The sequence below is a fragment of the Nannobrachium achirus genome (assembly GCF_963921795.1).
Source record: "Nannobrachium achirus genome assembly, chromosome: 16".
NCBI lineage: Eukaryota > Metazoa > Chordata > Actinopteri > Myctophiformes > Myctophidae > Nannobrachium > Nannobrachium achirus.
The window spans coordinates 49,726,154-49,739,634 of NC_137823.1; the positions used below are offsets into that span (position 1 = coordinate 49,726,154).

The 13,481-nt window shown below is 43.3% G+C and overlaps 1 protein-coding gene across 2 annotated transcripts in view; it reads left to right on the forward strand.

The window, feature by feature from the left end:
• sgk1 (serum/glucocorticoid regulated kinase 1) overlaps positions 1-6,942 on the forward strand; it is a gene marked incomplete at its 5' end in the record, with an annotated part of 56,064 nt that extends 49,122 nt beyond the window's left edge. Inside the window, 10 exons of one of the 2 annotated variants that reach the window (XM_080744539.1) lie at positions 950-1,065; positions 1,211-1,286; positions 1,522-1,597; positions 1,980-2,168; positions 2,298-2,429; positions 3,615-3,851; positions 4,007-4,102; positions 4,382-4,537; positions 4,658-4,747; positions 5,306-6,942. In XM_080744539.1, the coding sequence (XP_080600665.1) occupies positions 990-1,065; positions 1,211-1,286; positions 1,522-1,597; positions 1,980-2,168; positions 2,298-2,429; positions 3,615-3,851; positions 4,007-4,102; positions 4,382-4,537; positions 4,658-4,747; positions 5,306-5,473 (1,296 nt within the window). In that variant the 3' untranslated portion in view covers positions 5,474-6,942. Of the gene's footprint in view, positions 1-949; positions 1,066-1,210; positions 1,287-1,521; positions 1,598-1,979; positions 2,169-2,297; positions 2,430-3,614; positions 3,852-4,006; positions 4,103-4,381; positions 4,538-4,657; positions 4,748-5,305 lie in introns of those variants that run through there. The other variant, XM_080744538.1, reaches the window with a different exon arrangement.
• Between the last annotated feature and the right edge of the window lie 6,539 nt (positions 6,943-13,481).

Below are 13,481 nucleotides of genomic sequence, written 5' to 3' on the forward strand. Positions count from 1 at the left end.
CTGCCCTTTAAAAGATTAGAATGGGGCCCCCTTTTCCTCCTCAACGCTGGTCTTTCCCGTTGGGTTCGTGAGTTGAATTTGTGCAGTTTCGAAGTCCTGTACTTTTCCACTAGTGGCTTTTCCTTGGCATGTGGCCCCCTCTGCTCTGCTCTAGAGTAGCGCTCCCCCTGCTCTTTTGTGTACAGAGGGAACATGCGTCATCGCAGGCCGTTTTCATTGAGAAACAAACGGCCAAACTGCTCGGCTGATCAGGACATTGACCTGAATCTTTGTGACAGCGACACGTTGGTCTGGCTACAATGATGCAACTGGCAAATAGGCTTGTGTGGTTTATGAGAACGAACTAGTAACCATCTACACTGCATTTGCAATTTTGCATGTTGGTATTGTGATTTTATAGAGGCTATGCAATTATGTGACACCTATGCATTGTCCCAACTTGGGACAATGATAGTCTGTCTATATTGTTAAGTGGAGGGGACACACCTGGATAACGACAGCCTAGTGCTTTGGCCTTGTCCGTCATGTCTGGCATAGTAGAACTGCATGTTTGATACAGCTGATTATGGGTCTATATACTTTTGCAGTTTGGAAATCCCACCAACATTATGCAACAGTAAGCCTACAAACGGTTATTTCGCTGATAGGTTCCCTGGTTGCAAATGAGTAGCTTTACCTTTTCCCCATTATTGACACAAATGTACCTTGAGGTGCGGCAGTGATGCGTGGGAGCGCGCAGCGGCCAGTGATTGATCGAGATGGAGCACGGTCCTTCTCTCGTGGGCCAATCAGCTGAGTGGAAATGTTGACAGAGGGACACTCCCACTAAGTAGTGACGTGCAGGACTCTCCCCAGGGGGCGGAGCCGTGCGGGGAAATCACAGCTCCTCCCTCGGCAGGCCTTCTATAAAGCGACCTCAAAAGCAACAAAGTTATCACTTAAGCTTTGAAGTCTTTGTTGTGAGCGCACATTTATTTTCAATTGCAACAATGACAATCAAAAGAACAACAGAAGTGCCTGCACTGACCTACTCTAAATGCAAAGGACTAGTGTCATCTTTCTCAGGTGTGGATAATGACACTGTAGGACATCTGGAATCAAATCAAGATAGGCCACTTTAATGAGCTGCCTTGTATGTTGTACTACTGCCTTGTATTTATTACACTAAACCATATTTTTTTCTCGTTTTGGTTTTTCTCTCATGCTGCAGCTTTCATGAAACAGAGGAGGATGGGCCTGAACGACTTCATTCAAAGGCTAGCCACAAACGCCTACGCGTGCAAGCAGTGAGTACCATCTGAGTCATGTTATTGTACATTTCTTTCACTCAAAAACTGTGGGAGCAGGCTTATGTGTTACGGTAATTCTTGAGAAACTATTTTGATGGATGATTCAATATGAGTTTCGGTATAACTTCCATATGAGATCACTGTAAATACTTGCCTGTAAGGGTGTCATTACATTTTGTGTTGTGTTATTACATTTAATCTGAGTTAAGCATGTATTCTCTTTTCTTTTCAGTCCTGAGGTCCAGTCTATTCTGAACCTGAGTCCTCCACAGGATGCAGAGCTCATGAACGCAAACCCCTCTCCTCCTGTAAGTTGATGTTTCATTCTGTTTGTGTGTGCATGTGCACTTTTACTTTACTTCAGCTTGTTTACATCCGCTGCCATGCACTTTTCAACATCAGCTGATCGTTCAACTAGTGTTGATGGCAAGCTCTTTGGCATGACCAGTGACGTAAACACTGAAGTATTGTGTGGCTCTTCCTTTGTGTATGCCATAAAATAATATACGGACATACGCTCTATTGTTTATTGTTCATTGTTTGTGCTGTGCACAGCACTCGTCAACCCCCTGTTTAAATCAGTGCGCTATGTTTGGGTTTCTTGCTTTTTTATTTGGACTCTAACCTCATTGTCTTTCCTCACTCTCCATCCTCCTTCTTCCACCCTTCCCTGTCTTCTTCACCTTACAGCCCAGTCCATCCCAGCAAATCAACCTCGGTCCTTCCTCCAATCCCACCGCCAAGCCCAGTGACTTTCACTTCCTCAAGGTCATAGGCAAAGGCAGCTTCGGCAAGGTCCTGCTCGCCCGACACCGCTCAGATGACCAGTTCTACGCTGTCAAAGTCCTACAGAAGAAAGCCATCCTCAAGAAGAAGGAGGTGAGGGCACGTTAATAGAGACGCGCACTAAAACCTATTTTATTTAAATCAAGTGAAACACATGCAATTGCACACCATCTCCTGCATCTCCGCCTCATCAAACCTCTGCTGTTTGCCCCGTTGCTTTAGGAGAAACACATCATGTCGGAGAGGAATGTGCTTTTGAAGAACGTGAAGCACCCCTTCCTGGTCGGTCTACACTACTCCTTCCAGACGGCAGACAAACTGTACTTCGTCCTGGACTACATCAATGGTGGAGAGGTGAGCTAGCCTGCTTTCATCTCATTTTATAAAGCGCCTTTGAGTACCTAGAGCAAGTGCTCTAGGAGTTCCATGTATTATTATTACGGCCCGTTGCTAACGAGCTGTTAAACTAGGAAGGAAAACAAGACGATAAGGGGACTAAACGAGGTGCTGGGAAGAAGGTTTTTCAGAGGGAAGAAAAACGGAGAAAGGTGGCATACTGTACGTTAGCTTTGGAAGGAAGTTAGAAAGAAAGGGGGGAGGTCAGGGTGTAGCAATACCGTGAGCGCATGCAGCAAAGCAACAGGGAACATAAGGTGGCTGATCAGTATAGCTGGATGTTAAATGTACAAAAAAGAAGCTACAAGACAGCGAAACACAGGACATATGAAGGGAGAATCAGCAAAAGGGTATCAAAGGATGAGAGAGAGAGAGAGAGAGAAAGATAGACACATTGTGCAGACTCAGGAGTGGAGGGGGGGGGGGGGGTGCACAGACAGACAAACAGCAGGGATATCCTGTCATGTGAAGCAGAATAGAAGCTGTGGTTCAGTCTTTTTTTTAAAGGAAACACCTCTCAGGAAGTCATTGGGTGGGGAGGGATAGAAGCAGCGACTTGAGCCAGAATTAGCTGTGTGTGTGTGTGTGTGTGTGTGTGTGTGTGTGTGTGTGTGTGTGTGTGTGTGTGTGTGTGTGTGTGTGTGTGTGTGTTTGCGCGCGCGTGTGCGCATGTTTAATAGAGCTTATTTCCTGTGATTGTTGGACGACCAAAGACAGAACTGATTAAATATGGCCCTCGTCAGGAAACCACCACATTTCCCCTCCTTCTCTCCTTTCTCTTTTCTCTCTATCGTCCTACTCTCTCCCTTCACCTATTGCCCTCATTCCAATCCGTCTTCCTCATCACCTTTTTATATACTTTGGTCTCTCTCTCGCTCTTTCTTCCTCTCATCCTGTTGTGTCCCTCGTGTCTGTCCATTTATCTGCATCGCCGCCTCTCTGCTCTGATCTGTCCCTACTTCTGCACTCATTTCCTCTCCCTGGTCGTTATGTTTCCTCCAGGGTAATATTAGGGAATGCCCCAGATGCACACACAATGTGACTGTTTTCATTATCGGACACTTCATTGTATCATTTTACTGGTATGCACCAAATGAGAGTGTCGCAACTAAACCTCCCCCTTTCTCGACCTTTCTCCTGCAGCTATTCTACCACCTGCAAAGAGAGCGTTGCTTCCTGGAGCCAAGGGCACGGTTCTACACGGCAGAGATCGGTAGCGCGTTGGGCTACCTCCACTCCCTCAACATCGTCTACAGAGACCTGAAACCAGAGAACATTCTACTGGACTCCCAGGGTCACATCATCCTCACAGACTTCGGGCTGTGCAAGGAGAACATAGAGCAGAACGGGACCACCTCCACCTTCTGCGGAACGCCAGAGGTAACCACGCTTGTCTCCGGACTTATCATAGTTTCAAAAACGTACAATGTCCATTTTAAAGAAGATCAACTCAGTTGTGAATTTTTGCAAATTTGTGTCTCATTCGTCAATAATGAAAGCATAAACATAACTCATCCCTTTCTCTTTCCTAATAGTATTTGGCTCCTGAGGTGCTACACAAGCAGCCGTATGACCGGACAGTAGACTGGTGGTGTCTAGGAGCTGTGCTTTACGAGATGCTCTATGGCCTGGTGAGTTTGACTCCACACTTCATCATATATATACAGTATACAAACATTATATGTATGTGGAATGTTGGTGTGAAAAGCTAGCTTGCAGAATACCAAGTAATCCCCTGTGATTTAAGCCTTGTGTACACATACAAGACATTGTTTCTATATACAAGACTTTCTATTATACATTATACTGTCAGGCCAAACTGCAGATTAAAGTCCTGTCTCTATGTGAACACGATCCTCGCTGGGTCTTGGGACAAAATGTTGATCTATTGTTTACTGTCTTGTCAACAGCCTCCCTTCTATAGCCGTAACACAGCAGAGATGTACGACAACATTCTGAACAAACCGCTGCAGCTGAAACCCAATATCTCCAACGCAGCCAGGAACCTGTTGGAGGGTCTTCTACAGAAGGACCGCACAAAGAGGCTGGGCTGCGCCGATGACTTTGTAAGTGTTTGCGTGTGTGAGATGACATTGTATGACAGCCTGTTTTAATGGAAGCTTTTTTTTAAATGCCGAATCACCACCACCTGAGTTAACCTCCTTCCCTCTTTGGTCTCTCCTCAGGCTGAGATTAAGAACCACATGTTCTTTTCGCCAATCAACTGGGACGACCTCAATGCCAAGAAGCTTACCCCTCCCTTCAACCCCAATGTGGTACGTTCCTTTTATAGACTACGATATCGTCGTTGTCGGTGGAAAACTTGTATGTCCAAAACTGTTCGTTTTGTGCTTAAAAACGATTTAAAATACTGAAAATAGCCGATCTTCAAGCACACAACGCCTCGCGGTGCGAGGCGTTGTGTGCTTGTAGATCGGCTATTTTCACAAGTCTTGTGCGACAGTCTTGTATGATGAAGCAGGGCTTTACTTTACGAAAAAACATACAAATTTGAAACTTGGAGATACAAGGTTTCTGCCAGACAGTGACGATATGCAGACCGCACTGACTTCTGATATTTTCTGCATCAGCAACTACTCGCACCTACTCACAACTTACATATAAATAAATAAACAAGACAATTATAATAAGGGATTTTGAACAGAGAACTATATATCTTTTTTTTTTCTCTTTTTTTTTTTTTTACGTGCAAAAAAATAGGAAATACATAAAATAAAAATAAAATAAAGAGGCTTTTTCGCTTGAAGTCCGTGCCTAAAACATATATATATATATATATTAAACCCCTCCCCCCTCTTTCTCCCTCCTTTCAGACGGGTCCTAATGATTTGCGGCACTTTGACCCCGAGTTCACAGACGAGCCAGTGCCAAACTCCATCGGTTGTTCTCCAGACAGTGCCCTTGTCACAGCCAGCATCAAAGAGGCTGCCGAGGCCTTCCTTGGCTTCTCCTACGCTCCCTCTATGGACTCCTACCTATAGGATTTCAACACAGGCATGCTCTATGGACACCAATGTAGGACATATAGGATCTCATATTCCAGTGGGATTCTTCATAGGACATGAACTGTGTCTGTAGACTTGCATCTTGACCCCTCCCAACTTCCCATCTGGATGATGGACATTGACATTGTTGATCCCATCCCCACAACTGCATCTGCATCTGCATCCACAAGGAACGTGCATTTACGTATATATACACCGCACGTATACACTCGTATTTACAATAGATCCTCTGCTGGCCAGTTCTCCGCAACAAGAGGACTACTGGAGAACGCCGGCCATATCATATATAATGAGCGATTGTTACAACAACAATTGTCCTTCACCAAATGGTTCTGATTTGCACAAACTGTTCAACCCTCCACAGTGGACAGAAAACGGTATCACTCTCCAACCCCCAGAACCCCGACCCCACCTTGCGACAGTGGCGAACATTTTGCACATAGCTCAGGCAGCTGAACAGCCCTCTCACACGATGTCACACACAGCATAACACACAAAACAAACACTCGCACACACTTTTCAGACACTTTCTCAGAAGAGGAAGAGTTGACTGTAACAGCTTCATCTTCATAGGATAATAATACTCTTTCATCCTCTACCCATGTCTCGGTTGTCACCCACAGGGGGCCTGTCAGTGGAGTTTGCCTGAGTAGCATGGAGACGATGTTCATTTTGGTGCTTTAGTTTCTTCTCATTTGTGTTTGTTCCGTTTTAGAAAAGGGAGATATTTAAAGCTGAATGTTACAGAGGGGGGATGCTTTTGCTCTCAAAGGTGCCTTTATTTTTTTCCCCCTTTTCATTGGAGCTCAGATCTTTGGGTTTGCCATGACATTGTCAAGTTACAATGAGTTCACTCTTCCCTCGACTCCACCACAGCTACTTTGCCTGTTTGCAGGGGGAGTTGCCTTTTGAAGTCAGGGGAAGGGATAGACGTAGACGTAGCACTAAAATCTGTGCCCTTGTCCTACCCTTGTCCTAACTGATAATGGAGATGCTGGGAGAAGACGGAGAGAGAGAGAGCAGTGCTGCTATGTCACAGACTAACAGAGAGACTCTACAACAAACAGAAGAAGAAAGTGTACTCAGAAGAATGGCTCCTTTAGATTTGCTTGCCAACCGAGTCCCCCTCGCGTAGTCTTCCATTCACCTCACAATAATGTAACAGGGCCCCGTGGCTGGGCGTTAGTCTGCGGCTGGGCGTTAGTGTCGGAACTGAACATTCCATTTTAATATTGCTGTAACACAGTTTAATGGTATTTAAGTTTATTTGTATATTTGGAGTCATGTGTACTAGTTTTAATGTATATGGAACAAACGAGACTAAAGGTATGCTTAAATATGTATACTGTATGTTAACAATTCATGATGTACTGTAAATTGTAAAATTGTTTCAGATTTATGTTGCCATGTCTGGTTTTCAATAAAAGATGTTTAACTTTATTATACCCAAGTCTTACCCGACAAGTTATTTTTTATAGTTACATGAAAAAAACATTGAAAATGTCCTCCTCACATTTCAGCCAGAAGGGACCTATGTAATTGTAACTTAAACAGTGTAGTTTTAGTAAATTGTGCCATTAATGCATTTGTCTTTGACATTTGCATAATTGACTAGTCATCAGTGCCCTAATGCCTGGTTAAAACTTGTCGCACAATGGTGTTGCACAGCCAAAAATATGCTCACAAAGCGACACTGCTGTATGGCGTATAAACCAGGCATAAAAGTTGATTTAGGAACACACACACACACACACACACACACACGTTTTAAACAGATACAGTAAATGAGAGGAATGTATTTTCTGTTTCCCTGTAAGCATTTGACCGATACAGTGACACAGGCCGACTGGGGCAAAGAACAGACAGAGTTTGAGCCAGTGACCTCCGCCAACTGTCGCACATAACTGTGGACTTCAACCGCTTTCTGTGCGTCAGCAATGTTATACAAGTGTCTGTCTGTGTGTGTGTGTGTGTGTGTGTGTGTGTGTGTGTGTGTGTGTGTGTGTGTGCGCGTGTGTGTGTGTGCGCGTGTGTGCGTGTTTGTTTGAGGGTAAATCATAGGCCGGTTGCAGATAACATGATAAGGCTATTCTGGGTCAGCAGATATATGACCCCAAGGGAAGTTCAACTGGACAGATGAACTTGATATTGAATGAGTCCTGAATTTAGGTATTAAATATATTAGTAAAAAAAACAGATATGTTTTTGTATGTGCCATGCACAGTCAATCACAATGCAGATGTGACTAAGCTGTCTGCTAATGTTAACCCCCAAAACCCATACGCTCTAATGCCATACATACATTATTGATTTATGCAGGAATAATATTAATTGTACACCATATTAGATACACTATCATTATTAGCTGGTGGTTAGATGGTGGTACTTGAAGTAAACAGATCGAAAATAGTTCATACAAGGGATATGCATGGACTGTAGCAGGCACGTGCACACATAGAAATCAAAGGGGGTTTGCCCTTTAATCCATGTGTAAAAAGTGCCCTCTCCACACCATGAATGCAGTTTTTACTATGGTGAAAGAAATGCAAATGCCCTCTTTCCATGCCATACCTGGAGGCAGCATTCAAGAGAATTGCCTTGTCCAAACTCTCCTGAATTTGAATGATCTTATGTTGAAATAATTGCCCTCTCTGTGTAGAAATCCATGCCGTCACGCCACATCTACAGTATTCACTTGATTATGCTTAGTTCAGTGTGGTATATCAAGGACCGAAAATAGCTGACCGTGTGAGCTTGGAGGTCAGCTATTTTCGATATTTTCACCAAAATGCCCTTTTAAAAATGTCAGCCCCTGCCTCTCTAACATTCTCTGCACGTCCCTAACAAATTATGTTGTGCTTGTAATAGATGTTATATATGCTGCATATGACTAGGTTGCTGCACTGTGGGCCAAGAGATCCTTGAATACTTCAGATATGTCTTATGCTATACTGCCATCTACTGGAAATGTGTTGGGGAATATTGTATGTAAGACCACAGTCAAATAACCATCACCTACAGGCAAAAATCATATCTTGCCATGCTGAATGAGGATGCAGGATGTTGTGCACATGCAGTGTGCAACAGCTTGAATCACATTATTACACAGCATACAACACAAGCAGCAGCAAATGAAAGAAAGAAAGAAAGAAAGAAAGAAAGACATAAACCGAGGTGTTGCCATCAAGCCAATCATATGCACCATCAGTATACATCCACCCTGTCACTATAGAGGGTATGCGGGTGACATCATCATCAAACCCGGAATTTATGGGAAAGCCTATGAGTGGCAAAAAACGACTTTCTGGGCCATACATCCAAACAGAAAAGTCCTATCTGATTGTATTAAACAATGTTAAACATCATTAAACTCACTTTGCCACTCACTTTGCCACTCGATTTGCCACTCAATTTGCCATTCACTTTATGCATGTGCATACCCTCTATACAATATTATACGTATACTGTAGTAGTGTGTACCCTGTCACAACTCACTACCTTCAACAACAGACATAACACAACACACTGTAGATGTAGATTCACACCAGCCTTCAACTCCAGTCAGAGCCAGAAACAGTGACTGAAAGGTTCCATTGCCACCCAGCCATTGGGTAATACATAACAATAGAACAAAATAATTATGATAACAATACAGCAACAGCTTGAATCACATACACAACATACTGAACACAATCAGCAGCAACAGCAGCAGCAAAGAAAGACGAAAAGAAGAGGAAGAAGAAGAAGAAGAAGAAGAGAAAAAAAAAACAGGTTCCTACCTTGAGATGTCTTCTTCAGTTGTGCAAGTGATGTCATGGACTAAACCAGGGGTCTTCAACGTTTTCAGGCCAAGGACCGCTTAGTTGAGATAGAGATGAAGCAGGGACCCCCTCAACCTGTTAATAGATTCCATATAGTTTCATTGTATGACAGCACAATCATCAGTGTGTTTTGGATTCATGTCAATTTGTGTTTTCTGATATTTAACCACTTGAACCGTCAATACTTTAATAAACTTTACCTTTCACTCTGTACTTAGTCTGTTCTTTTTCCCCCTCTACACCAAACATCTTTGCCAAAAATAGCCGATCTACAAGCTCACAACGCCTCACAGTGCGAGGCTTTGTGAGCTTGTAGATCTGCTATTTTCGGCTAAAGTCCTCCGAATATGGATGGTTATGGAGGTTCAAGTAGTTTGTATAAAAAAGGTCACAAAGATTTGGATTCTGAGGACCCGGACTAAACTCAATGTAGACATTGTAGCCCTCTGGTGACATCTCCAGTCATCTCCATCCTCCGTACACCTGGCTCGCTTGGCTTGGATTATGCCATAATTACTTCCATAATTGCACGTACAAAAGAATATGATAATGCATAATAATAGCATTTTCTTTACAACAACAACACATTGTTTTATTTTGTCCTTTCTTTTAAACATGCAAAGCCAATCTAAACGCTCACAACCTGATGCGTTATGAGCTTGTAGATCGGCTGTTTTCAGAAAAAGAGATTTGTTGTAAACAGAAAGAAAAGGTGCGAACCAAGTATAGAGAGCTGACCCAACTGTTAGGTCTGTAAACTGTGGTCAACTAACCAAGTATAGAGAGCTGACCCAACTGGTCTGTAAACTGTGGTCAACTGTAATGAGAGATTACTGTGTAGAGCTACTGACTTCACTTTCCACTAGATGGCAGCAGAGGTTTTTTTTATGACAGGTTTTTAGTCTGCAGTAGCAGTCAGCCTTTAGACTTCAGTCATTCTCAAAGTAGGGTCAGTCAGGGGACCCCCAGGGGTCCTTGACGGGGTTCCAGAGGGTCCCCAGCAAAAACGGGAACAATTTAACCAGTTTAACTTCAGGTATTTGAAAATAGCCAGTACATCACAATGCAAGTGACTTTTCTGGGGCAAACAAATATTGAAAATAAAAAAAGTGATTTTTTTTTTGGGTCTACTAGTGGCAAATACATAATTATAGCCTATCAATTTGGGGGTCCTTGATGTGAAAATGTCACTTTATGTCGTCTTTATCACTTTGTTGAGAGCTGATGCTCTTTATTCAGAAGAACTAACAGGCGAGGCTTTAATAATAATAAACCTTCACCTGTCAGTTCTGAGTTCTGACTGATTTCATATAAGGACATTTGGTGACAACAGTGAAATGACTCACAATGACGCAGCTAGCTTTTTTGTCTTTTTATAACAAAAGGCCTACTTCTTTCTAAATATATGGAATGATAGCCAGGCCTACTAGAAGTTTAGGTCTACTATTAATTAGTCAAAGTTTTTCTGTTTTTAAATCACACCTAGACCATGCTGGAGGGATTTAAAAAGAGAAAAACATGCAGCACTTATAGCACTGACCTGCACTGAAGTAGCACGCGCGCATGGTGTTGCATAATATGTCACAATCAAAAAGTTTCACAATTTAATCTAAGTGAAAAGACACATGTCAGCTGTGGTAAGCAGAGCAGCTATCTGGTATGGGCAAACTCACCTGAACAACTAGCACTAAGCTAAAGAAGACGAAGGCAGCTCGTTGTGAAGATAATTAACTTCTCTTTCAAGTGTGCACTGACTGCATGATGTGGTCGAGCTGTTTTAGCCTTTTAACTCCATGATACCACTGCCAACAACGGCCAACGCTAATGTAGCAAGCAAGCAAGCCTATACTTACTTCCATGTTAGGCCTATTAGGCAATAGGCCTGTTGTTTATTTCATGTTTCAAGTAGCCTACATACAACAACATACAGTACAAGAGACTCGAGTTTGTATCAAACACACGTGTGTCGCACACTGTCTTCTGCAGACTGCAGGTGTTGGGGCGGGAAAACCTGAGGATTTAAAGAGCTCCGGCCTCCAGCTAGCTAGCCTAGGATGGCTCTGGTCTGGTCAGGCCTAGGAGTGCCTATCAACAAACTGAATAACACCTAAAGGCTCGTTCACATTGAGCCGATCTCGGGGCCGAGGATCCCCGATCAGATTTCGGGAGGACCCCCCGGGAAAATCGGTTGGTCGGCCCCGGAATCGGTCTTGGGCTTGAACAGTACCCCGACACGATCGGATTATGTTAATTAGCTTTTTTATGACCTCGGGACTCGTCGGGAGCACTCAAGATAATATCAAAAAAGCTTGATATTCTCGGGTCATCGGGTAGGAATCCTTTACAATTATTGTCGTCTGAATGAGCTCACGGGATTGCTTCAGATTATATGAAGCCAGCTCCTCCCTTTTTAGGCTGCGCAGAGTGTAGGCTATTCTGTCACCTCACAATAGAACAGCCTACACTTTTATTATTGCCAGACCCAGGGGGTCGGCCTACATAAGGCTTTGTCGGTCTGTCGGTCTGTCGGTCGGTCGGTCGGTCGGTCGGTCCCTCTTTTCCTCAGTGTCCCTCTTTTCCTCAGTGTGCCTGTGTTTGCCTCTGACTGCTCATCTGCCCCTCCCTTCCCTTGCTCGGCTGATTGCCTTGAGTGCCGTCACCTGTACGGGACCAGCTGAGTTGAGTTGGCTGACGAGCTGCTGAGACTATAAATTCCTGTGTGTTCATGTGTTAGTTCAGTGCTGCAAAACATTTGCCCCACAGCCATACTAGTGAAAACAGCCCATCTACAAGCTCACAAACATTTCCAGCTGCTCAGCCTATAAAATCCTGTGTGTTCATGTGTTAGTTCAGTGCCATACTAGTCAAAACAGCCGATCTACAAGCTCACTACGCTTTGTTGCTGAGACTATAAAATCCTGTGTGTTCATGTGTTAGTTCAGTGCCATACTAGTGAAAACAGCCGATCTACAAGCTCACTACGCTTTGTTGCTGAGACTATAAAATCCTGTGTGTTCATGTGTTAGTTCAGTGCCATACTAGTTTTCATTGCGGGTCTGGCACAACCAGGTGACCTGGTCTAGTTAGCCTACTTACTTTTTACTTTAGCCTACTCTCTCCCTTGTTGTAATCACTTGTTCAAAAACGTTATAGCCTATAGCGTTCTTTTTTCTTCTTCTGCGCAGTCATTTGGCGACAAGGCAGTGTATTCTATCGCCTCACGAAAGCCTTTCCCCATATATCAATCAATCAACTTTATTTAGAAGACACAGGGTCCATTAATAACAAGACACATAAAAACTCATAAAATAAAATAAAACTGTACAGAATCATAAATAAAACATCATCTATACACAAGACAATCGTACCAGTGTTCCCAGAAAGGAGACTGGTACCTGGTAGTACTGAGGCAGGGGTTGATCAACAACCCAATAATCGAGTTTTGCGACTCATTCAAACGACACATATCTCCATAAATCTATACATTAAATTCCTCCGAAGAGCTTGAAAAGTGCTTATACCCAGGTTACAGAACAGCTCACTAGCACTGCTCCACCTAGGTTTTCTCAGAAGTATACGTAAACAGTCATTATAGGCAACCTGAAGTTTTTGCATGCTTGCTTTCTTGAACTTAACCCACAGGGGGGCGGTATACAAAGGAGTACAGTATGCTCTAAAGAGGTTAGCTTTCACATTAACAGAGCAGAAATGAAATTTCCTCCCCAACATGTTAGCTTGAGCATATAATGCTCGTCGCTGCCTATACATATCATCATCATCTGTCAACTGGTCATTTATGACATGTCCTAAATACTTGGCTTTGCTACATACAGGTAACACTTGGCCTGCCAGGTAGAAAGATGGAAATGAAAGATTTTTATCATCCCTCGTCCTACAGGTCATGACAACACTCTTCTTAGCGTTATATTTGACATCAAAGGATAAACCATACGCTGTACACACATCGAGCAAATGTTGAAACCCAGCACTACTGGGAGATATTACTGCCAGGTCATCCGCGTACATAAAATGGTTAATTAGGGTGTCCCCAATCTTACAACCTGTTTTACACTTATTTAAAGACACAGAGAGATCGTTCATATATAAATTGAACAGGGCGGGAGAAAGTAATCCCCCCTGGCGGACGCCATTGCTAACAGAGA